The sequence below is a fragment of the Gadus macrocephalus genome, chromosome 4, assembly GCF_031168955.1.
Source record: "Gadus macrocephalus chromosome 4, ASM3116895v1".
Taxonomy (NCBI): domain Eukaryota; kingdom Metazoa; phylum Chordata; class Actinopteri; order Gadiformes; family Gadidae; genus Gadus; species Gadus macrocephalus.
The window spans coordinates 7,002,988-7,029,354 of NC_082385.1; the positions used below are offsets into that span (position 1 = coordinate 7,002,988).

A 26,367-nucleotide genomic window follows, 5' to 3' on the forward strand; every position below is an offset into this window, starting at 1 on the left:
TCTCTCTCTCTCTCTCTCTCTCTCTCTCTCTCTCTCTCTCTCTCACTCTCTCTCTCTCTCTCTCTCTCGCATCTCCCTCTCTCCCCCCCACCCTCTCTCTCAACCATTCTCTCCTACACTCTCTCCCCCCCCCCCCCCCCCCCCCCCCCCCCTCATCGACACCCCACCCCATCTTCCACCTCACCTCCATAAGGTCAAGGTTCGCGACCTAGAGCACAAATGCAGGTCCCAGCGTAACCGGTTCCAGCTGCTGCTTGACCTACGCTCAGAGTTGGAGACGTCCGACGGCCCCGCCTCTGACTCCTCCTCCCCGTACAGGAGTCACCAGCAGAGGAACCTCCGACAGATCCTCAGCACACCGCAAATAGGAACCGGTGAGTCATCGGCTCATACAGACTCACACACACGCAAGCACACGCACACGCACGGAAACAAACACACAACTGTGTACAACTAGGGAGTTATTGACTCACACACGCAAGCACGCAAAAACACACGCACACACACACACACACACACACGCGCACACACACACACACACACACACACACACACACACACACACACACACACACACACACACACACACACACACACACACACACACACACACACACACATCTGTGTACAAATAGGGAGTTATTGATTTATTATTGCAACCTTATGTAATCAACACGTGGATTTTCAATGAGGACATACGATACGGGAACAAGTACTAGTGCAGTATTACTACTAGTACCGCACTACTACGACTGATACTGCCAATGCTCCTCGAGTCGTGATGAAGTGGTAAAGGCTGGTGCTGTCATGCCCCCCACCCTAACCCCCGCCCTGCCGGTCCAGGGACAGTAATCACCGGTACATCTTCTGTACGGTCAATAACTCCCCGCTAATTAACCATGCGCCTGATGTACGACACCTGTTTGTTGTGAGTTAGTGCTACAGCATCCTTATATCAGGGGGGGGGGTTCTCTGCAGCCCACCCCCAAATATATCCAGCAGCATCAGCAATGCAGGTTGAAAAAAGATAGGAGAGGAAGAGAGAGAGAGAGAGAGAGAGAGAGAGAGAGAGAGAGAGAGAGAGAGAGAGAGAGAGAGAGAGAGAGAGAGAGAGAGAGAGAGAGAGAGAGAGAGAGAGAGAGAGAGAGAGAGAGAGAGAGAGAGAGAGGGGAAGACGGAAAGATAGGAGGTTGAGAGAAAGATAGGGGGGGAGAGGAGTAGGGTGGTGGTGTTGAATCTGGATATCCTCTTTATCTTGTTCTCCATTAGAGATTCTCCAAGATAGAGAGATAGAGAGAGAGAGATACAGAGGCAGAGAGAGAGAGAGAGAGCAGGGCGAGAGAGAGAGACACAGAGATAGCAAGAGAGACACACACACAGAGAGTGCGATATAGAGAGACACACAGAGAGCGAGAGAGACAGAGAGAGAGAGCGAGAGAGAGAGCGAGCGAGAGACAGACAGACAGCGAGATAGCAAGAGAGACACACACAGAGAGTGCGAGATAGAGAGACACAGCGAGAGAGAGAGAGAGGGAGGCTGCGGGGTGTTTGAAGACGGGGTGTGGTAGTGCGTGCGTGCTCCACGCGCGCAGACTGAGTCTGCGTGGGTGCCTGCGTTTGTGCGTGCGTGTGACGATCTCTCTGGTTGGTGCCACTGCAGCTGCCTGCGCGATTAAACTCAATCCTCGCGCGGCGGCAGGAAGAAATATCCTAATAAATTCCTCGGCGCTCCCTCCTCGTATCTGTCTTTGATCTCCTGGAGGACGATCCTATTTGTAGTTCAGACGCTTCCCCACCCGACGTGCCGCGTGGGGTCTCTAAGGACCTGCGTGCGGAAAGGCATTTATTAACATTTATTTACACATCTAAAGAGAGACGCATGTTGACCCTGGAACAATGTGTGCGCCAAAGCCTGTTTGCTGTTTGCTTCCTGCCCTCCTTAACAGAATATCAATAGCGGTGCAGAGAGCGGCAGGACAGGGGTAGAAATGAAAGATGTTCATTATTTGCTCTGGGAATCAATGTTTCCCAGGCGATGAGCGCGTGGCAAACACACAGCCACTGATCGACCGATCGCTGTTTCCCCGCCCACCGCCCCAGACCAGACCCCGGGAAAGGCCTGAGCCGCTGTCCGTCAGGTCCAGCGCGGCGGCAACGGATCGGCCCGGCTGCCCACGACAGGGGGCCCCCTCAGAGGTGGGTGTGGCCGATGCAGGGAGCGAGCTAAGCTGCGTTCGCTACGTGAAGTTATGTCGGCTATGCTACCTGAGCTAAGTGCGTGTGTGCGTGTGTGTGTGTGTGTGTGTGTGTGTGTGTGTGTGTGTGTGTGTGTGTGTGTGTGTGTGTGTGTGTGTGTGTGTGTGTGGTGTGTGCGCGTGTGTGTGTGCGTGTACGTGTGTGTGTGTGTGTGTGCAAGAGAGCTCATTTCGTTTAAACATCGACACACACACACACACAGACCGATACACCACAATCGACAACAACAGTTGTTCATTAACAGGTCCTGTCCCTTATAGCCTGTCCAATGCCCCCTCCTCTTGTTATTCAGCATTGACTGAGTGCCCTGTAGCCTGACTGTAAACAGTGCACCTGGTTTCAGATGGAGGATGAGGTGAGCCCATCACCCAGGTCCAAGGCTCGCTATACAGGCCAGGTCCGGCTCTGCTCCGCCCGCTACAGGTGGGTGGATGGCTCTCATGGGATGTGTGACCACACAAGGTGTGTTTTTTTAAAGGTGACAGATTATACCACCAGGTGTGAGCCGTTTAGAAAATCTGCCTCTTCAGACATCACAGGTGGGCGTGTCCACCTAGATGTGTGCTGGATAGATCAGTCTACCAGCCCACCCAGTGGACTGGAGCAAACGTTGCTCATCTCTCTGTCATACATCTAGGTGGACACACCCACTTGTGATGTCAGAAGAGGTCGATTTTCAAAATGGCCCACTCCCACCTGGTGGTACAATACGTCAACTTTAATCCAGTTATTCGGTAAAAGACGGAGGGATACCGTATAAATAGATGAGACGTTCCCTGGACTGTTGGGAAAGCTGGGATGTGGATATTGTTTTGTTGGGTCTGTTTAGGGTTACAACTTCTGACATTTATTCCCTCAGTTATAACCCATACGATGGACCCAATGAGCACCCTGAAGCAGAGCTCCCCCTGGTGGCGGGAAAGTACCTCTACGTGTACGGGAACATGGACGACGATGGGTTTTATGAAGGTGAGGAGAAAAGAGTCTGGTCAAGTTTGCAGATCAGCGTAAACTATTTTGTTTCGGTTTGAAGAAATAATACCTTTCAGAGGTACCTTTTCTGCATCATCAATCATTAATCATGATCAAACACTCTTTGTTTACCTCAATAATATTGGCTGAATTGTTTAAAAGTGCTGTATCTAATCAAATTTCTGTCTGTCTAGACTAAAGTCATAAACATACTTGTAGAGTATAATTTACTATTGTTTCCCTATCAGATTTGCGAGTTATTCTATATGTAGTCACCCCTACTTCTCATGAAACCAGTTAATAAACATCAAAGCTTGCATCAAAACTATTATAAATATTGGTTCACAGTGCCAGATACCCAAAAATCATGTTTCTGTTTAAAAAATATTAGTAGTTTTACGACAACAACACATTGATACTATTTTGTTTGTTTGTTGAATAAAATAATAGCGTAATTCAGAAAAAACTGGTTTAGAATCGGGCGTGTTAACAAGGCAGGCACACCCATGACAGGGGGGAACGCTGACGCCTGGTGTGTGTGGATGTGTGGAGCTCGGGCCTGTGTAGCGGTTGATATTTACGTCTGTGTCCGAGGGAGGCTTAGGCTTCCCAGACACTGATAGTATAACGACACAGTACATAACATTGCTCGTTATAACCAGCACACTCATCGCTTGAAGCTTCAACATTTTTTATCATTAAGTAGCCGTGGGTTGTAACTATGGAGATAAAACCTCCCCTTCTCAGCCCAAAATGCATTAAAAAATATGTTCAGTGTTCAATGCGGGCTGAAACATGGGGTTGGCTAACACTTTAAATCGTCATCTTTTATACCGTTTCGAAAAATTATCTTCGCATTCCGCATCTCCTTCCCCCCGTGCGCGACAGAACAGTGTCGGATGGCACAATAATATGCAGATAATAAACAGTGTCTCGGTGCCAAGATCACCAAAAAGAACTCCCCATTAGTTGTATTAACAGGCAATTAAATTGATCTTGTGTCTAATCACGTTAGCATCGTGGCGGCTTCACCATTGGTGGCTCCTCTTAATCACATTAGCTATTGTTGCCAGCTTAGTCCTGGGGAGCAGTGGCAGGAATACCGTCTAGGAAACAGACTGCCTTGCCATCTAAAGAAGGGCCCCTATGTTTGCTACTGGAGCCATACTGACTTGTTTCCTAGGGCGAGGGCCGGTAGGTTTACTACTGGAGCCATACTGACTTGTTTCCTAGGGCGAGGGCCGGTAGGTTTACTACTGGAGCCATACTGACTTGTCTCCTAGGGCGAGGGGCCGCTATGTTGGCTACTTACGTCACACTGCCTTGCTTCCTAGAAGAGGGCCCCTGTGTTTACTACTGGAGTCACTCTGTGTTTGCCAGTGAAGGGGACAGCTGGGGGCCCCTAAACCAGACTGCTGTTATGATGGGGCCCTTGGTTCCTATTAGCCATGAGTACTAATTCAATGAATGCACTCCCACTCACACACACACACACACACACACACACACACACACACACACACACACACACACACACACACACACACACACACACACACAATCCCGTAATAGCTGTATGATACAATTGCACATTGAACACAATTAAGCATTAAATATGTCTTGGAAGATAAATGTGTATTTTTATACCTTCTCCCGTGTTTGGCTCTTTTCTAATGTAGAAAGATGGATCAACATGAGTCAGTAAGGCTTGGGATCAGGTAAATAGCTCGCTGTTTAAGTCTCAGGTCTCTAGCCTCATACAATCTCAGCTTGTGTTGACATTTCTCCCTCTGAAATGAAAGGCAAACAGGTGTTGACCGGGCGGGGTTTATAACGACGACCTGGCTCAGAAGGCTCAGGTGACAGGGTTACTATGACAGCAGTTATGAGCGTTTCCCAGAGAAGTCCTTGAGCAGCACAACACTGAACACTATCGTGCTCCGGGTTGCTGGGCTATAATGAAAAACGGTGGCACTCTGATCAATAGAACGCTGCAGGCGACAGAAACCAACTGTCATCTGGAATCAACAGTAGACAGACAGCAGAGCTTCAACATTAGATAAATGGTACCCTGACAATTACAAATATTTGGCTTTTGGATGTATATCTGCGCGTAAATATCAAAGGCCTACGGCGGATGAGGAGGATGGGTTTTCCTCATTGACTGATCGTTTCCAAACAATTTGAAAGGTTTCCCTGTCATTAGGTGTAGGATTTCTTTCCCAAATGATCAGCTGGATGATTCCAGTGGCAGATGTGTTGAACTTGAACTTGCCCTGTAACGCCGTATCTGTCCTCTAGGGGAGCTGCTGGACGGCCAACGGGGCCTGGTCCCCTCCAACTTCGTGGAGTTCGTCCAGGACAAGGAGAAGCTCGCCATCCAGGCCGGGGATGAGGGGGAGGAGCTAGGCCAGCCGGGCCACGCCCCCTTGTGCATCATGGGTGTGGAGGGCGGGGGCGGCGGCGGCGGCGGCACCCTCGACGGCGGCGTCCTGTGCTCGTCCAACGCGCTGGGCCCCTGCAGCAACGGCACCGAGGAGGGGCCCCCGGACCCCGAGGACCTAGCGGAGGACGTGGTGCCTTACCCCCGGCGGATCAACCTCATCAAGCAGCTGGCGCGCAGCGTCATCGTGGGCTGGGACCCGCCCCTGGTGTCGCGCGGCTGGAGCGCCGGCATGTCGGGCTACGCCGTGCTGGTGGACGGCGAGCTGAGGGCCACCGTGGCCCTCGGGGGCCGCACCAAGTGCCTGCTGGAGAAGCTGGACCTGGACGGCTGTGTGCACCGCGTGTCGGTCCAGAGCACCACCGACCGCGGGCCCTCGGACGAGCTGCGCTGCACGCTGCTGGTCGGCGCCAACGTGGTGGTGGCGGCGTGCGGGCTGCGCGTGGACGACATCCAGCGCGACACGGCCGAGCTCTCCTGGCTGCCCAGCAACAGTAACTACGGCCACACCATCTTCCTCGACGGCGCGGAGCACGCGGCGGTGAAGCCGGGCCGCTGCCGGCTGCGCTTCGTCAACCTGAAGGCCATGACGGTGTACAAGGTGACGGTGGTGGCGAGGCCGCACCAGGTGCCATGGCAACTGCCGCTGGAGCAGAGGGAGAAGAAGGAGGCCGGGGTGGAGTTTTGCACCCTAGCGGCGGGTCAGTTTTACTTCCTGTTTACTTATCCTGGTGTACAGGGTGTATGCTAACTTTCTGATTGACTCGATGTGTCTTACTTTGTGACGCACAGAATTCCACTTCCTGTTTACGTCTTGATATGCAGCATGTTTTCTACTTCCTGTTTACTTCCTGGAATACAGATGTATACTTCCGGTTTACGTCCTCATACACAGGGCTCTGTTTTTTTTGTACTGTTCAAATAGTGTGTTGTTTATGTCGAGAGTGTCACTTTGTCAATTTTTTTTTACTTTGCTTGCATTGTGTGTTGCAGAATCACGTTTGAGAAATATGTGGAAAATCCAATGACACCACATCAAAATATACAGAATACGTTTGCTACCCTATGTGGACTCTTTTGTTACTTACAACATGGGATAGTAAGGATTCCACTGACAATGCTGTGTTAAGAAACATTGCCTTACATTGTTTTTATTGATTTCTGTCTAGGTCCAACACCATATTGCAGAACAGGTCAGAATATGCATCTGCCCTGGGGTTAGTTTACTAAAAGCATCTTAGGCTCATGTTGAGTGCATTAGATACAGATCACATGTTGCCATGAGAAAGACAGACTGGAATATACAGTGACAAGACACTGGTAGCTCACCACCAAACCTGGGCACAATCGTATAATGCAGAAAATATGGAATTCATTATTCCATGTGGAATAATCTCATTTTTTTTAATGAGATTTATTTCAATTTTGATCAACAACACAACTTTTAATCACCTCTCCTACTATATATGTGGCATATTGAATACAACACAAGCCTAACACATGTAATCAGTCAAGTGAAATACAATTTTGCTCATGTTTGCTCATTGCATCGTGCACATCACGACTCAGATCCCTATCCTCGATGTCATCTGCTATGATGTTTTCCAAGTCGAATCACTCAGCACCGCCTCAAACAATGGACACTAAAAAAAGAAATGCTTTGTAAAAAGCTTTCGCCTACCCTCCCTCGCTGCTCACTGAGCAAACCCACATTTTACCATGAGTGTCTGCCTGGATGCAGCCTCCCCCTGTTTTGCATGACTTGGCATTGCAGCCCTGGAGAGTGGAACACAACATGTACTCTAGGTCTAGGATGCTCTAACCTCTCTCTTCTAAACACAACATCTACTCTAGGCTGCTCTACTCTCTCTGTTTCACACATAATCTACTCTAGGCTGCTCTTCACTCTCTGTTTCACACATAATCTACTCTAGGATGCGCTACTCTCTCTGCTGAACACATAATCTACTCTAGGCTGCTCTTCACTCTCTGTTGAACACGTAATCTACTCTAGGATGTGCTACTCTCTCTGTTGAACACGTAATCTACTCTAGGCTGCTCTTCACTCTCTGTTGAACACGTAATCTACTCTAGGATGCGCTACTCTCTCTGTTGAACACATAATCTACTCTAGGCTGCTCTTCACTCTCTGTTTCACACATAATCTACTCTAGGATGCGCTACTCTCTCTGCTGAACACATAATCTACTCTAGGCTGCTCTTCACTCTCTGTTGAACACGTAATCTACTCTAGGATGCGCTACTCTCTCTGTTGAACACGTAATCTACTCTAGGCTGCTCTTCACTCTCTGTTGAACACGTAATCTACTCTAGGATGCGCTACTCTCTCTGCTGAACACATAATCTACTCTAGGCTGCTCTACTCTCTCTGTTGAACACATAATCTACTCTAGGCTGCTCTTCACTCTCTGTTGAACACGTAATCTACTCTAGGATGTGCTACTCTCTCTGCTGAACACATAATCTACTCTAGGCTGCTCTACGCTGCATAACACATAACCTACACAAGGATGCTTTTAGGAAGGTGTAGGAGATTTCTTCCAGTTGAATGTAGGTCTTTCTTATGTCTTATCTTTATTCCCTTATACCCTTTGATATTTAAGTCCATTTCCTTCCAAATATCCCCCATCACAACTTGATTCCTCCTGAATGCTCACAGCCATCCCATGTCCCCAGCATGGGCCCCTGTTGTATCGTACCGTACCAAAACCAAACAGAACCGCCATCTCCTTCACAAAACCTGATTCCAACCTCTGCTGCTACTGCACAATGCATGGTGACCGTGGTGTGCTTCATCTATCCTCCTCTGTTGTATGCAGTATGTACACCCACACACACACACACACACACACACACACACACACACACACACACACACACACACACAGACACACACACACACACACACACACACACACACACACACACACACACACACACACACACACACACACACACACACACACACCGACATGGGTACTGACAGCTGCTCTCTCGTTGCTCTGTCCCAGGCCCTCCTCTGGCACCTCAGGAGGTGCAGGTGCTGTGCGGACAGGCGCCCGGAGTCCTTCAGGTGCACTGGAAGCCCCCGCCCCTCTCCCCGACCGGGACGTCCAACGGGGCCAACGTCATCGGTTACGTAGTCTGCACCAAAGGACAGAGGGTGAGCTGGGGTTGGGGGTTGGGGTGGGGGGGTGGGGGGGTTCCACTGCGAACGTGGATTTCCGTGTCAGCCCGGTTTAGGAGGAGGAGGAGGGGGGGGGGGGGGGGAGGGGGCGAGGGAGTGGAAGGACTTTGAGGAGCTGTCTCCGGCAGGGATGTCAAAACATTGTGCAAGGTTGACAGCTTTGCGTCCGCAGCCGTGATTCATTTCCCCTGAGTTTACGTAACGGAGGCGGTGAGAGTGTTATAAGGATGCGGCACGCAGGAATGGAACATCAGAGCCTCCGTTCTGCTTCTCGATGTAAACATTAAGATATTGGATTTTAAAGGTTGCATGGGGGTACCGGAGTACTTTATAGGGATGCTAGGGTGTAGCCGTTATGATGCCGTATGCTGTGTCTGACTGCGCTCAGTTCTTTTACATATACACGTCATGTGCACAACACTGGGCTCTAGCTGTAGTGAAGTGCCATCACAAGCCTCTCACTTTTAACATGCATTCCGTTCAAAATGTATTGGTGGGTTAATAAATGTCATTGTTTATACCAGGAGTGTACACCATTAGATAATAAAGATAGCTCAGTCTTCATTGAGCAGACAAATTGTAACCCAATGTCTGGATCCTGATGGCATCATATTCCGTTTGACGCCAAATTTATTCTGAACTACATTCAATGTTTTTAAGGGTTACATATTATACCACCATGTGTGAGTGGGATTAGTCATGACAAGCTGTTTTCAAAATCTTTCTCCTCTGACATAACAAGGGGGCATATCCGCCTAGATGTATGGCGATAGATGAACAACGTTTGCTACCGTCCACTGGGTAGGCTGGTAGACTGATCTGTCCAGCACACATCTAGGTGGACACGCCCACTTGATGTGACGTCAGAAGAGGCAGATTTTCCAAACGGCTTGTGATGGCTAATCACACTGGTGTGATTATCTGGTGTCATATGTTCCTATACATGAAAGTTTTGTTTTTTTATTACAAATGAATAGTTACACAGAATGGATAGATTAACAATAGCGGCCTATTCGAAGATCGACCATAAAAAAAAGAATCACTTTGCGCTAATGCTAATGCTAACACTACTGTCGTTGTCGTGGCGACCGTGCGGAGCAGATCGCCGAGGTGCTGTACCCGCTGGCCGACTACGTCAGCGTGGAGCTGACCCGCATCCAGTGTCTGGAGGCGCGCGAGGTCATCGTCAGAACTCTGTCCGCGCAGGGCGAGTCCCAGGACTCGCCCGTCGCCGTCATTCCAAACAACCTGCTGGTGCCTCCGCCCCCCCTGGCCCTGCCCCCGCCCGGACCCCAGCCCCTGGCGCTGACGCTGCACCCCCACAGCGGACCCCCCGGCCCCCCGCCTCCTCAACAGCACCCCCACCTCAAGTCCCCCCACCTGCAGCACCCCCAGCCCCAGCTCCAGCTGTGTGGCCCGCCCCCGGCGCCGGGACACCCCCACCAACACCCGCCGCCACCCCACCCCCGCCCCCAAAACTCTCAGCCCCAGCCCCACCCCCACCCGCACTCACAGACCCTGCCCCACCCCCACCCGCAGCAGACGCACCCCCAGAACCAAGCCCACCCCCACGGACAGACTCTGCCCCAGCCCCAGCCCCGCCAGCCCCACGCCGGGGAGCCCCACCCTGGGGGTCCCCACCCTGGGGGTCCGCACCCTGGGGGTCCGCAGCCTGGAGGTCAACACCCTGGGGGTCAACACCCTGGGGGTCCACACCCCGGGGGTCAACACCCTGGAGGTCAACACCCTGGGGGTCAACACCCTGGGGGTCCACACCCTGGGGGTCAACACCCTGGAGGTCAACACCCCGGGGGTCAACACCCCGGGGGTCCGCACCATGGGGTGCCACACCCCGGCGGCCCACAGGGGCACCCCCACCCCCAAGGCCAACCCCGGCCCCCCAACTGTCAGCCGCAGCCCTTGCACCTGCAGCCGCACCAGGGCCTGAGACCCCAGCACCGGCTGCCCCTGATCCCCCACCCCCACCCCCACCCCCTGCCCAAGCGACCAGTAAGTGCCAGAGACCTGGAGGCCAAAGAGCACGGCGGCGCCGGCCCCCCGCCCAGCGGATGGGACCCCCCGCGGATGGCCCCGGGCCCCCAAGGACAGCCCGGTGCGTGGGACCCGGCGCGGATGGCTCCCCCGCAGGTACACACCCTGGAGGCGCCCCCGTCGGCCAACCCCCGCTCCCCCTCCCCGCAGAGGATCCTGCCCCAGCCGCGGGGCACGCTGATCCCGGACACCGTGGCCAAGGCCATCGCCCGCGAGGCGGCGCAGCGCGTGGCGGCGGAGAGCGGGAAGGTATTCTGACGCTGGAGCGCACCGCGTCGGTCCGCGGCTCAATGTAGTCCGACGCTGTGCGATGTAGCACCACACGCTGCTCTGTAGCATGACCCGCTAGTCTGTAGCACCAGGCGCTGCTCTGTAGCATGACACGCTAGTCTGTAGCACAACGCACTGCTCTGTAGCACCACACGCTGCTCTGTAGCATGACACGCTAGTCTGTAGCACCACACGCTGCTCTGTAGCATGACACGCTAGTCTGTAGCACCACACGCTGCTCTGTAGCATGACACGCTAGTCTGTAGCACAACGCACTGCTCTGTAGCACCACACGCTGCTCTGTAGCATGACACGCTAGTCTGTAGCACCAGGCGCTGCTCTGTAGCATGACACGCTAGTCTGTAGCACCACACACTGCTCTGTAGCATGACACGCTAGTCTGTAGCACCACACGCTGCTCTGTAGCATGACACGCTAGTCTGTAGCACCACGCGCTGCTCTGTAGCATGACACGCTAGTCTGTAGCACAATGCACTGCTGTGTAGCATGACATGCTAGTCTGTAGCACCACACACTGCACTGTAGCATGACATGCTAGTCTGTAGCACCACACACTGCCGTGTAGCATGAAATGCTAGTCTGTAGCACCACACACTGCCGTGTAGCATGAAATGCTAGTCTGTAGCACCACACACTGCCGTGTAGCATGAAATGCTAGTCTGTAGCACCACACACTGCCGTGTAGCATGACACGCTAGTCTGTAGCACCACAAACTGCTCTGTAGCACCAGACACTGCTCTGTAGCATGACTAGCTGCTCTGTAAAATGAGCTCCACACAGGTAATGCTCCCCTCTTTGGTGATTCACATCGAACAGGGAAACATGCTCAGAAACGAACTCCTCACAACGAAAGCACATCCTATCATAATCCCCCTCAGCCGTTGACTGCAGTTCACTCCGCTATTCTCAACTTGGATTAAAAAGTGTATGAAACTCCATAAACATTGACACCTCTTTATGCATAGGATATTTTGTTCAAAGGATTTATGATGAAGAGGCCACTCAATTCTACACACTGCACCGTTAATTGCAATGTTTTGCTTTGGTCATTATCATCTGGTTACTATTGATTGTGCTCACACCACGAAAAGTAGAGCTTGTTTGCCCGTATTGTCCAAAAAATAAATGCGTCCAATTTAATAATCTTCCTTCTTCATGTCCTTCCCTCTCTTTATCTTCCATTCTTTTCCGCCTCTCTTTCTGTCCTTCTTTCGTTCTCTCTTCCTCTCCTTTCCTCCTCTCCCCCCCCCCCCCCCCCCCCCCCCCAGGGCGACAGGAGACAGCAGGGGGGATACGGCGAGCAGCCCTTCCACCAGCGCCACTCGGACGAGGAAGAAGAAGACGAGGAAGGCTTGGCGCGTGGACGTCGGAGGGGGCCCTCGGTCGACGAGTTCCTCAGAGCCTCTGAGCTGGGCCGGCCGGTAAGAACCGCCACCAGGAAATGACCTCACTGCCCCCCCCGAGCCAATCACAGCTGAAACCGAACCCACACGGCTTCATTGTAATAGGATCCCCCTGCTTTTCTCATTAATTCACAATAGACTTGCCAACCAATAAGTGATCTTAACAGCTAATCCCCAATTTGCTGCTTTGACCCTAATACGGTCTAATTTCATCTTATCTTATTACAGAGAAGAGAGCTTCCTAACGACTTTATGAAGTGTTTATGAAGTGCTCTGTAGCGACAAAGTCCTAATTCTACCATAGATCCATTGCATAGAGCCATCTTTAGTAGCCCAATCTACTGTACCAGGCGGTACAGCAAGCAACAGGCCGGTCACACGACGAGACCAACAAAAGCTTACCGTGAGGAAGGGTTAAGGTTAAGGTTGTTGGGTTAGGGGGGGTCCTTATTGGGGGGTCCTTATTGGGGGGTCCCTATGAGGTACCGGCGCAGGTAGGATCCACGTGCACCTCGGAGGACGCACACACACACACACACACACACACACACACACACACACACACACCCAGGTCCTGTTCGTTTCGGGGTCACGTATTTGTGTGTGGTTGGGGGCGTGAATGTGTGGATGCCTTTTTTCTTTGTTTTATGTTTTGTTCTGTCGCACGTTACATGTGTACACACGGTGTCTGTCTGTGGCGTGAGTGTGTGTGTGTGTGTGTGTCTGCGTGTTGCGCGGCGCGTGTGTCCCCGTCGTGTTCGTTTGTCGTCGCATGTGTGTCCACGTACTTGTACACTGTCACTTGTGTATACGGCAGCCTCACTATAGTCACAGTGAGGAGCACCACAGCGAGAGCAGCCGGGGCTCCGACCTGTCGGACATCCTGGAGGAGGACGAAGAAGAGCTGTACTCGGAGATGCAGCTGAACGACGAAGGTAGACGACGCAGCTCGCACCACGCGCTCAAGGTACAAGTAACAGCCCTTCTTCCTGCAAACATTTGTGATCTCAATTCGAAGGCTTCTGTTTTTTTTTGGTAACTTTTCACGGTCACTTTCCCTCCTCACGGCTTGTTTTGGTTTCTTTTGCTGCATGAATTGCTCTCCCCTATTTGACATGGAAATGTACAAAAATTGTTTCTGTTGAAATAAAAACATGCTTAACGATACTGCTTCTCTCCTGATGTTGCTTTGTTTTACTTTGAAATGGTAATTTCTTTTCTTGTGTGCTTGTGCGTGTGTGTGTGTCTGTGTGTGTGTGTGTGTGTGTGTGCTTTGTTTGTCCGGGGTGGGGCGGGTTGAACTGAGCGAGTGCTTACATGTGTGTCTGTCCGTGCATGTGTGCACATGTCTGTGTGTGTGTGTGTCTGTTTGTGTGTGTGTGTGTGTGTGTGTGTGTGTGTGTGTGTGTGTGTGTGTGTCTGGGTGTCTGTGTCATCACATATGTGAGCACGCACATATGACTTTGGGTAAATGGCGGTGTGTGTATCTCTGTGTCGGTGTTTGTGTGTGTTGCAGGCTGGCAGCTCGCCGGGAGGGCGACACGACCGGGAGAACGGAAGACGAGGCCCCCAGGGGCCCCGCGGAGGGCCCCAGCCCCAGAGACGGCCCCTCATGGTCCCCTCTATTGGTCAGTCGCAAGGTGGCACGCCCAAGAGAAGGGGGACAGAGAGAGGGGGAGAGAGAGAGAGAGAGAGAGAGAGAGAGAGAGAGAGAGAGAGAGAGAGGGAGAGAGGGAGAGAGAGAGAGAGAGAGAGAGAGGGAGAGGGAGAGGGAGAGACAGAGACAGAGAGAGAGAGAGAGAGAGAGAGAGAGAGAGAGAGAGAGAGAGACAGAGAGAGAGAGAGAGATTGTTTTTGAGAGAGAGTGAAAGAGAAAGATGGTATTGCGTTGTGCTTGAGTGTGGCTGAGTGTGACTCTGCTTTTGATGTTCTATGTGCCCCCTCCCCCCCCCCCCCCCACACACCCTTCCCACCCCCACTCACCACTCTGTGTTGCGCTGTTAGAAACAAACAAACCAACAAACAACAAACCAAAGGAAAAGCACCACCTCCATCCTTGTGTCTCCGATCACCTCTCTCTGCGTCTGTAGCACCACGCCCATCCCCCCCCCCCCCGCCCCCCCCCGCTAACACGTGTAAGGGATCTCAACGGACCGCAACACAGCCAGTCGGCCAGTACAGCCAATAGACAGCATGGATGTTGTACTACTGGTACGCTTACCTCTCATCTTATAACCATTTGGTTTTCATTTTAGTCCTTATTTTATAGATCCAAAGTTCCCAGTTAAATTTTCACTATCAACGATCAGACCCAACCCAAACAGGAAGTGCAGAAGCCCTGAACAGGAAGGACCCGCCGTTTCCCTTTTTGCCATTTTTTTGGCGTCGACTTCTTTACCAAGTGTGCCCCTTCTCTCTTGACCCCCTCCTCCTCCTTTCCCCTGCCCCTCCCCCAACTCCGCCTCCTCCTCTCTGATTGGTTCTTTCCCCCTCGTAGAGATAACCACTGAGTGTAGTGGTGAGGGAAAGCTCTGTCCGGGCCAGGAGGACGGTTACTGTGGCAGGGTAGCTGGCCACAGGACCCGGCCGCCACACAGGCACGCCGCAGCCACCCGCGCTCCGTATGGTACGTCCCCCCCCCCCCCCTCTCCCCCGTCCCTCCTGCCCCCCCCCCCCCAAAACCCCCCTGTCTCCCCCCACCGGCGCCCCTCTTCACTCCCTTCACCGACTCCGATGCAACTGAAACAACGTCAAAAGTGATAATAATAATGTTAATAATAATAATAATGGCACCCGCGACTCCGGGACCCGCGTGCCACTTATGTTATACCGTAATGATTATTATTATGCTTACAGTTGCTCAGCATGACTCACTGCACTGAGATGCCCGACCCCCCCCCCCCCCCCCCCCACACACACACCCCCTCCTCCACCACCACCACCACCACCCCGACCCCCCCAACTCTACTGGCAAGCCGTTCCCCTCCCCGTACCCCCCCTCACTCTTTCAAAGGACCATTCCAAGATGGCCACTCTTGATGATGATGATGACATGAGCTGACTTGATTGGTTGACTGCTCAGAGAATGCCCTCCTCACTGCACTGAACTGCAGGTGTCTGCTGAACCCACTCGCCTATTGTAGGTTGACCAGGCCCACTAGCGCCTCATGTTGTTGTTGTTGTTGTTGTTGTTGTTGTTGTTGTTAGTACGGGCGTATTGCATGACCGGTTGTATGAGGATTGTTAAGGAGTTAGCTTTATAAAAGTGCTTGTGCCGTCGCTGTTTTTGTAAAATCACAGCAAGGTTTTGGCTTTTGTTGGTTTTGGTGTATACAAATCCCTGTAAAATATATATATATATATATATATATATATATATATATATATATATATATATATATATATATATACAGATAGATATAGCAATACAATCAACAAAGTGATGAGGTGATAATAATGTGAAGTACATTATGGAAAAGAGTCCAATTGAAACAATTTAATTCCTTTAGCTGCTTTTCATAAAATAAGATGTACTGATGTAAGATTTTATAACAGGATTAACCTTTTTACCTTCCATCGTAAAAACGTAACCTTTTTACGATTGGAAGGTAACCTTTGGACTGTTCATTAGTAGAACAGTCCAAATGTTTGGATCGTTTCTATGGTCTTCAATACGCCAAGAAAGAGTGATAGATAAATAATGAAACACCCCTGACTTTCATATTGATTGCAATTCGACAGTAAAGTCAGGCACATGCTCAATATGTTCTGGTTTGGATCAAGGTGTTGGCCAACACTCGCTTGCGAAAATTGTGAAATGATGTGCAATTTAAAAGAGGTGTTCGAAACACAAGTGGTTTACTCTGTCTCTGTAGCATCCACTCAATAGGATAAGTGGTTTGTAATCAAACAATTACATATAGACCTTAATTACTGGATAATTATATTATTGAATTATGCCATTGAATATGTCACACATATTTGTGCGCACCTATTAGATAGAGAAGTAGCTTATTGTTTTGATCTATTTCAATGGGATTGAATATACATTTGAATCAAATAACCTCACTCAAATTGGCCTCAAAGTTCAAAATAGCTTTCTAATGAATAATTAGGAAGTGAGCCTGTGATATGTTCTTTTCACAGTGATGGGTCAATAGTAGATAGATAGTGTAGTGTACAGAAATGACTCCTATTAAAGCCCACAACCACAGTTGTTTGTCGTAGTCTATAGGAATATGCACGTGAGTCTTGTTTGTGTTGCTGATGCCACAGTGTCTGTTGTGTGTCCACCTCCATGTATCACGCCAATGTAAAACATCATTGTGTGTCTTGCCCCTTATACATCACCCACTCAACTGGAATTGCCAAAATAGCATGTGTCCGCTTTTTGTGCGTTTGCTTGAGTGTGCGTGTGTGTGTATGTGTGTGTGTGCGCGTGTGTGTGTGTGTGTGTATATGTGCATACATGCAAGTGTGTGTGTGTGTGTGTGTGCATAAGCAGGTGTGTGTGTGTGTGTGTATGCGCCTGTGTGTGTGAGTGTGTGGGTACCTTTTAGGTGTGTATTGATGTGATTGCATTGACGATGCATGCATGCAGACTGAGCCTAGTATGTGGGGCCCACATGCGCTGGTGGTGCATGGGAACGAAAAGGCGTGCTTCCATCCTACTGCACAGAGCATGTGGAACGTAGAGAATACCGGCATAGGACATGTGTGGGACGTGTGTGTCTCTCTGTAAGCCTGTGCACATGCATATCCCCTAAGATGAACGGAGCAGAAAGACACATTGATAAGATATAAACTGAACAGTGATTTAGTTAACAGCTGAACTGTGTCAGGTAAGAAATGTTTCTAATATCTTTCTGCTTGTTTTATTTCTGCATATGCAACTTGCTATGACGCAGAATTTTAAAGGGTCCCATGTTATACCACCAGGTGTGAGTGTGATTAGCCATGACAAGCCGTTTTGAAAATCTGCCTCTAGTGACATCACAAGTGGGCGTGTCGACCTAGATCTGTGCTGGATATATCAGTCTACTAGCCTACACAGTGCACTGTAGCAAATGTTGCTAATCTATCCGTCGTAAATCTAGGTGGACACGCCCATTTGGGATGTCAACAGAGGCAGATTTTCAAAAATGTCTTGGACCTTTAAATTGAATTGCAAATGACCTTTTCTAGCCCGGTCTGTATCCGGGGGGGTTTCCTATGGAAAGGGAGGAGTGATGAAGTCTTGGTGTTTATGTCTGCTTGCTGTGTTAAAGACGGGGGCCACCGGGAGAGGGAGCGACGTTCCCCGCCGTACTACAGCGACTCCAAGCCCGAGGAGTCCTTCCGGATCTTCGTGGCGCTGTTTGACTACGACCCACTCTCCATGTCCCCCAACCCCGATGCCGCCGACGAAGAGCTGCCCTTCAAAGAGGGCCAGATCATCAGGGTGAGTCGTCCATATATATATATATATATACAGGTGAATCTCGAAAAATCTGAACATCGTGCAAAAGTTCATTTATTTCAGTAATTCAACTTAAAATGAGAATCATATATATTATATAGACTCATTACATGCAAAGTTAGATATTTCAAGCCTTTATTTGTTATAATTTGATGATTATGGCTTACAGCTTCCGAAAACCAGTTAATTGATCCAAATCATCTGCAAAGGGTTCCTGAGCCTCTAAATGGGCTCTCAGTCTGGTTCAGTAGAATTCAACCTCATGGGGAAGACTGCTGATCTGACTAGTTGTGCAGAAAACCATCAGTGCTGTATCAAAGCACATTAATAGGAAGTTAAGTGGAAGGGAAAAGTGTTGAAGAAATAGGTGCATATTTAGAAATGTATCTTTTTCCAATTTTGGTTTTGAAGCAGGCAATGTCTCATTGGATTTAAACACCTCTGATTCCAAAAGTGAGCTGGCTGATAGCAGCATTAAAACGACCCACAACGAGATTACAACAAAGAACTGAAACAGACGGGAAGTATTACCCCACACTTATCCTCTTATGGCCCACTGGATCAGTTACAGGTCAATAAGATACCGAGCCATTGGCCAATACCTCCTGAGCACCGTCTCATGTAAAGGTTGATACAAATGGACGATAGGAAGCAAAGTCGATCCATTTGGATGCGCTCTGTCTGTAGAAGCTCCCCATCTGAACAGGCGACGGACAGAAAGGCTATTTCCCATCATTCTGACCAGACATGAGGAATGGGCATTGACAGGAAGTCATCAGAGCGTAGTCCATTACGGCCTTGATTTCCCATTAAATGAATATAATTATATTTTATTTATTTATTTTGATGCATCAGTCCAGGGTAGTCTTGGCGCTATAATAATTCTAGATCCAAAACATTATCGTGGATCTAAAACACAAGGATCCACAACAACGGTTTCTGGGACTCATCCCAGAAACCATTGTGCTTTCAGTCCAAACACCCTAAAGGGCTAGGGCTGACTGATTTGGGTAATAATCAAAATGCGATTATTTCGACAAATATTGAGATGGCGATTTAGTATGCCATTTCTCTTTTTAAAGTTCCTTATGTTCTGTATTATTCACTAAACACAAGCAATAAATCATCCTATAGTATGACCAACACAACATTGGAAGCAGTCATCATATAAACTGCTCTTTCCTTTAGGCCAGGTCTATGTGTTAAGCTGATATTGATATTATAACATCTTTATTTAACTATTGAACGTAAAAGAAATCGCAGCCTTTGCGATTTGCATATCGTGTTCTATTACATTGCAATGTCCTTATCCCCCCCCCCCAGGTGTACGGGGATAAGGACACGGACGGCTTCTACCGGGGCGAGGTGTGCGGTCGGATGGGCCTGATCCCCTGCAACATGGTGTCAGAGATCAGGGCCGAGGACGACGAGACGCTGGACCAGCTCATCAAGCAGGGCTTCCTGCCCCTCAACACGCCCATCGACCGGATAGGTACCGCACGCCGCCCTATGGAGGGGTTGTTTAGGAATGAATGGCCCGCCTGTGAGAGAGGAGAACTCTCATTTATGCACTTTAAACATGTTATACCACCAGCGGTGTGTGTGTGATTAGCCGTTACAAGCCGTTTGGAAAATCGGCCTCTTCTGACATCACAAGTGGGCGTGTCCACCTAGATGTGTGCTGGATAGATCAGTCTACCAGGCTACCCAGTGGACTGTAGCAAACGCTGCACATCTATCCGTCATACATTTAGGTGGACACGCCCACCTATGATGTCAGAAGAGGCAGATTTTCCAAACGGCTTGTAACGGCTAATCCCACTCTCACCTGGTGGTATAATATGTCACCTTTAATAAACTGTGAAGTACTGGTACTTAGGCACTTTATAATTTATAATTTTTATTGTTTATACTGTCTGTTTTTTTTGCCTTGGTTGTTTTGTTTGTCTTTATTTTAGCATTTAGTTTAGCGTCAAATTTTGGTTTTCAGTAGTACTTTTAAATGTTATTGTATTGTATCTTATCCTGTGTTTTCCACTGCCACTGGGCTGTTGTAACAAAGGGATTTCCCCTCAGGGAGATTAATAAAGTTGTTATTTATCTATCGAGAATGTAGATCTGGAGTCATGAGCTAGTCATGTGACTTGAAACAGCTTGCATGATTCGCTTGTCGCTCTCGAGTGGAATCAGTGTTCAGAACCTCCGGAGCATCCTACTGCTCCCCTCTTTTTAGACGGAGAAAACGTCTGTCCACCGTATTAAAATCTGGTTTTAAAGATGGACTCGTAACGCGTGTCTAAACAGGGCCAATGGAACATGAATAGGATGGTTTCATAATTATTAGGATTTATGGTTTCCTTAAACTGTTTTTTCTATCATCATTTCTATTCTTCTTCTTCTTCTTCTTCTTCTTCTTCTTCTTCTTCTTCTTCTTCTTCTTCTTCTGTGTTCTATCAGAGCAAAACAGGCGCGGCCAGCGTAGAGACCAGGCTACTCGGAGGATGGTGGCCCTCTACGACTACGACCCCAGAGAGAGCTCCCCTAATGTTGACGTTGAGGTACTACACCCAGTAAGAGACAAGCACTGCGCCAGAGAGAGCTCCCCTTGTGTTGACAGAGGTGTGCTACACCCAGTATAAAATACGTAATGCTCCAGAGACGTTCCCCTTGTGTTGATAGTGGGCTACTACAACCAGTTAAAGACACGCACTGCTCTTGAGCCTCTCTTGTGTTGATGTTGGGGTACTACACCCTATATAAGACATCGAGGGCTCCAGAGGTTTCTTTAGATCCCTGACCCCTGGTGCTCCACTGAAAATGCTGCGTTGCAGCATTTCCCATGGAAAAAAGTCCCATGGAAAAAAACATTGCATCGGTTATAATTCTTAATGCATACCTCTGTCTTTTACTAAACCTGCTGTATTTGTGAGAGAAACACGCTCACTGTGTGTTGTTGTTAATATGCATGTATATGTATGAGTCAATTTCCTAGCGTGCCTCTCTGTCTCCGTCTCGGATAGACTGAGCTGACCTTTTGTGCTGGCGACATCATGGCTGTTTTTGGAGAAATTGATGAAGATGGCTTTTATTATGTGAGCGCAATTTATTTTCCTATTTTTCATGGCAAAGATATTTTTCAAAGTCAAGATGTTGTTTTGCAAATTGTGAACTTTCAAAGACTTACTCTGACGTCATTTCTCCTTCTTCCCTCCATTAATGCTCTCTCCCCATTTGGTTCTCCACTTCTCTCTTGTCCCTCTGATCCGCTCATTTTCCCTTCTCCCCTCTGCTCTCCTCTCTCTCATCTCCTCCCCCACTCTCCTCTTCCCTCCCCTCCTCCTCTCTTCTCCACTTCTTCTCTCCTCATCATTTCCCCTCCTTTTTTTCCCCCTCCTCTTCTTTCCTCTCTCTCCTCCACTTCCTCTCTCCTCCTCCTCCTCCTCTCCTCTCCCTTTCCTTCTCTCCTCTTCTCCCCCCTCCTCCTCTCTTCTCCACTTCTTCTCTCCTCATCTTTTCCCCTCTCCCTTTCCTTCTCTTCCCTCCTTTCCTCTCTCCCCTCCTGCTCCTCTCTCCCCTCCTGCTCCTCTCTCCCCCTCCAGGGGGACATCAACGGCCACCGCGGCCTGGTCCCCTCCAACTTTCTAGAAGAAGTGCCTGACGACGTGGAGGTGTATCTGACGGACATCCCCTCCCACCACCACCACCACCCCCCCCAGGAGGAGTCCGGCGGCCGCGCCCCCGCCAACTCCGCCCACTGCTCCTCCTCTGCCGCCAACGCAGAGGGCAAACGGGTACATCACCATCGCCGCTCTCAGCGCTAGGCCTCCCGTACACACACACAGCCACCCTTCGTCCTCGTCGCTCCTCCTCCTCCTCCTCCTCCTCCTCCTCGTCTCTCTCCTCTCTTCGCTCTCCTCCATCTTCTCTCCTGTCTCTCTGTCCTCTCTCGGTTTTACTTTCTGTTGTCTTGCTTCCTCTTCCACTTGCTGTCTTTGTGCTGTTCGGTGTGCGTGTGTTTGTGGTGACCAGTGGTGACTCTATTAAAGAAACTTACAGCCCCCTCCGCCCCCCCCCCCGCCTCACCCTAACCGACCCCCGTGGAACCTTGTGTTTGAAAAACCCCAGTTTTACCCCCTCCCTCCCCCTCCCCCTCGTTTTCTGAGTATCAGAGAAAGGAAGAAGCAAAGCCCAACGTGAACAGGAGGGACTAGACTGTGGGGATCTTGACGGGTGGTTCTATGCATGTAGTACTTGGCGATGGATTTGAAAAAGGCTCCAAATCATTCCTGACACACATGATAATTTGGTACCTGTTTGCACTGAAACACAAAATAAATAAAAAAGTATTGTACTAAAAATCAGGGTCGAAAAGAAAAAAATCGAAAGTTGTTCCAGAGAGAAAAGCATGCCTTTTTCAAAAAAGTGAAACTTGATACGTTTTATAATATCTTTCTTGGCTCCGAATGCTGTATTTCCCCAGAGAGGCTTTGTTTCTTGTTTTTTGTATATTCTACACACATCACACAAATCTATTTTTCCGGCTCTGTTGAAAGTGGTTCTCTAGACATGCCTATGTTTGATATGTTGGATCTGAGCTAGCGAGCGCGCTGAACTAACCTCTTCACTGAGACGACGTCCGTTATGTATTGTTACGATGGAAACAATAAAAGAGAAAAAAAAATTGGATATAAAAAAAACCTCTGCGCTCTGTGTCCGTGTGTTGTGTTGTTGTTGTCGTTGTCGTAGTTGTTGTCATAGTGATGTGTTTTTTTTTTTTTTACTGACAATGGCGCTGTCACATCTGATTTAGTTTCTACCCTCACCCGCTTGGCAAAAAACAACAACAAAAAAACTAAAACAATAAAATACGTGAAGAAGATGGTTTATTTCAGACCATAAAGTTGCTCTGTCTGCCGTGTACAGTTGGTCTTAAACTTGAGATAACAAGCACGATAACCTAAAAAAAAAAAAAAAAAACCCTGCATGCACACCAGTTTACTTCACTTTCACTACCAAGTATTGCTAAAAAAGTTGTCAAGCTTAAAATAATATTTGTGACAGTTCAGTCACACTATTTTTTGCTGCAGCCATCAGATTTTGTTCACCTTTTTTGTTGAAGAATGTAGATTAAAATTCCCCTATAGGCATCAATCATCGGACTGTCTATCCCTCTTCTTATGGTGGAGGAAAAGGCAAGGAAGTCATATTTTGCACAAAAGTGATGGCTGCATTAAAAAAGTTATATATATATATATATATATATTTATATATATAATATCGTGGAGGCTTGATGGATATATTCACCAATGAATTATTATGTCCAGACGATGGATAGAATGAGTTGCTTGTTATCAAGGGTTGTTTGGCTGGGGGTTGTGTGTATCAATATCGTACAGTGTGCTTCCTCTCCTGGACTACCTGCCAACCTAGCCGCCTCTACCTTCCTAGCCGCCTCTGTGATGTGCTGATGTTGTGCTTATCCTTCGATGGCCTTTCCCCAACTGTTTCTTCCTCACATGTGTGCCTTTGTGTGTGCGTGTGTGTGTGCGTGTGTGTGTGTGCGTGTGTGTGTGCGTGCGTGCGTGCGTGCGTGCGTGCGTGCGTGCATTCGTGCGTGCGTGCGCGTGTGTGTCGAAACTTCTCTTGGTCAAATTAGTAAATTAATCTTTAAACAAAATTTCTCTTTGACAAAAGAAAATGTAATTTGACACTCAAATGGGAGCATAACTTTTGCAGTGTGTTAAATTGCCTCCTTTTAATGGCATAAATCGTTTTTTTTGTTTGAGATAAATGCAAGCAGAAGACTTAGAGAACATGTTCCCTTTCCCACGATAATCACAAGCACACATACAATAGTGATATTTAATAGGGAGGGATGTGACATATATTTATTAATAGCTAGCCATTCACACTTATTTAAACTGTATTAATTATTTCATGCTTTGGCTTAATGAGACTTAATATCCCAACGGCATTCATTACTGATAACAGCAGGCAATGGCTTGGGTTTCAATGAATAAACACAACCTGCACTCCTCTATTTCACTCACTAGCTAAATGCTCTACACAACAAACTACCCTACTATACATTATAACTATACACATAAGGAAGACAGCCAGGGATTTAAACATATTCCTTAAAGTCTTAAATTGAAAGACAATGACAATTATCATCTATGATCTTAAAAGGCTAAGTGTATAACTGCAGAACGCATTGTTCACTTATACATTTAACATGATACCAGTCAACCTTTTCGGTTTGGATTCCCGATCCCCGGAGTGGATAAAACGAGTGCACCCTTCTAGTGTTCTCTGGAGAAAGGGTGTGAACACAGTCACTATAATCTCACTATAATCCGCACTGATCCCCCCCTCCCCTGCCCACCAAACACCTCCCCCCTACACGGCATCCATCTCCCCCCTCAGGTCGCCACGGAAACCGCCGACATCGTGCCCGTGGCGCGCAGCCCGTCGCCAATGGTGCTCCCGGGGACCATGCGGCCCATCAGCCCCGCGCGGGGCTCTCAGGGGCCCTCGGACCCCCGCGACGACCACGACGGGGACCCCCGCGACAGCCACGACATGAAGAAGAAGAAAGGTATTCTGTCCAAGGGGAAGAAGCTGCTGAAGAGGCTTTCCCCCGTCAACAAGTAACACGGCACAGAAGCGCACGCCGTTCCCGTGGCGACGCCCGGGCCACCGGTCCCGCCATCGCTTCTAATCTCGCGACGTGCGGCGGCGAGGAGGAGGGGATGTGCACGTAGTGTGTGTGTGTGTGTGTGTGTGTGTGTGTGTGTGTGTGTGTGTGTGTGTGTATAGGACTGTTGGAATATAATCATGTGATCGCTTGTTTCCGTTTTAACTATGGATTCATTTCATGATGTACAGTGCGCCGTGCCAAATCAAGAGAGCGAGAGAGAAAGTCACAAAGCTACATTATAACTGTGATTTCTTTTATTCCAGAGGCGAGGGTTTTTTCATGACGTGAAGGCCTAAATCGTACCAGTTGAAGTGAAACAGAACCTTATCTCAAGCAGGGTAGTCATGGAAGACACATTTAATTATTATTTTTTATATCTATATATAAAAAATATACATATATATGATTTTATGAAACAACAAAACAAAAACATGTCAATACCATCCATATTGTGGAGGATCGATGTCAATACTGGAAGGTAGATGCTGTTATTCCTAAAACAATCCTAACAGGACTGTTGAGGGAGGCATTGGGGAGGTAATGCTGGCTGCTCATAAACACAGAGGCTTTAGTCAAAGCAATACGGTAGAAAAGGTGGTGGCCATACATGGCCTTCCACACCATGGATCACACGGATACAAAACAGATATTTTTTATGTGCCTGCGAGTTTAGCAGATAAAGCCTCAGTGATGAAGGGAACTCAAAACATGTACAGGCACTAACATGGGCATTACAGCAAAACAGGACATGTGCAACGACAGTCAAGCAACGCCGTTTCAGTGGCCTTCATAAAAACAATACAAGCTGACATTCCTTGGGTTTTTCTGTCTGACAAGGGTTGATTTTCTCAATACAAAATTGTGTTTTTCTTTTTTATTTTTTGGTTTCTGCCAAGAATCACTGTTGCATTGTCATTTTTGGAAGAAAATCATTCGGGGGAAATATGTTATTGTGGTCTTGAAAACCGTCATGACAACGTAAGTCCCAGACAACATTCGGTTTGTCTTCCTATTGCACAAAGCGTGTGTGTTTCCTCAGAGGATCGGGACAGACGTCACTTTTTTTCGTGCCTGTGTGTGTATGAATGAGCATGCGTGTCTATGTGTGTGGGCAGTTTGTTGTATGTGTGTGTGTGTGTGTGTGTGTGTATGTGTGTGTGTATGTGTGTGTGTGTATGCTGCCTTCATGCTCGTGCATACGTTTGTTTTCTAAACTAACTTAAAGAAAAAAAAAGAAACAGCCATGTCTTCAGGGATCTTAGTGGTCCAGTGCTGCTAATCCCACCGCCATCGCTTTACGGTTTCCTCTTGCGGGTATAAGGGGACGAATACAGGGCCCTGATTGGTCCATCGTGGAACATAACAGGTGTTCAAGGTGCATCATTATCTGATCATCATCATCGCTATCGAGAACTCGCTCAAATCCAAAATTTTAACCCACTTCTATGCTACATAGTTCTATGTGATATATTATTACCGTATAATTGCACAAATCTGCACAAATCTATGAGTGCCACGGGGAAGATTTAGTGTTATTGCGTTGGCTATGGATAGTTGGAAGACTAATGATTATTGTTTAATGA

General features: G+C 48.6%; 1 protein-coding gene across 5 annotated transcripts in view; it reads left to right on the top strand.

Moving 5' to 3' along the window:
* Positions 1 to 26,367, top strand: part of LOC132455800 (RIMS-binding protein 2-like) — a 75,928-nt gene that overhangs the window by 48,423 nt on the left and 1,138 nt on the right. For 3 of the 5 annotated variants that reach the window (XM_060049768.1, XM_060049771.1, XM_060049772.1), the window contains 17 exons: positions 194 to 374; positions 2,033 to 2,196; positions 2,600 to 2,679; positions 3,116 to 3,225; positions 5,530 to 6,372; positions 8,704 to 8,855; positions 9,981 to 11,180; positions 12,492 to 12,644; positions 13,444 to 13,593; positions 14,143 to 14,254; positions 15,124 to 15,252; positions 17,894 to 18,066; positions 19,408 to 19,576; positions 20,542 to 20,654; positions 21,105 to 21,176; positions 21,684 to 21,875; positions 24,511 to 26,367. The exon at positions 24,511 to 26,367 is cut by the window's right edge and continues 1,138 nt beyond it. In XM_060049768.1, the coding sequence (XP_059905751.1) occupies positions 194 to 374; positions 2,033 to 2,196; positions 2,600 to 2,679; positions 3,116 to 3,225; positions 5,530 to 6,372; positions 8,704 to 8,855; positions 9,981 to 11,180; positions 12,492 to 12,644; positions 13,444 to 13,593; positions 14,143 to 14,254; positions 15,124 to 15,252; positions 17,894 to 18,066; positions 19,408 to 19,576; positions 20,542 to 20,654; positions 21,105 to 21,176; positions 21,684 to 21,875; positions 24,511 to 24,738 (4,221 nt within the window). In that variant the 3' untranslated portion in view covers positions 24,739 to 26,367. The remainder of the gene's footprint in view (positions 1 to 193; positions 375 to 2,032; positions 2,197 to 2,599; positions 2,680 to 3,115; positions 3,226 to 5,529; positions 6,373 to 8,703; positions 8,856 to 9,980; positions 11,181 to 12,491; positions 12,645 to 13,443; positions 13,594 to 14,142; positions 14,255 to 15,123; positions 15,253 to 17,893; positions 18,067 to 19,407; positions 19,577 to 20,541; positions 20,655 to 21,104; positions 21,177 to 21,683; positions 21,876 to 24,510) is intronic. The other 2 variants (XM_060049767.1, XM_060049769.1) reach the window with 2 other exon arrangements.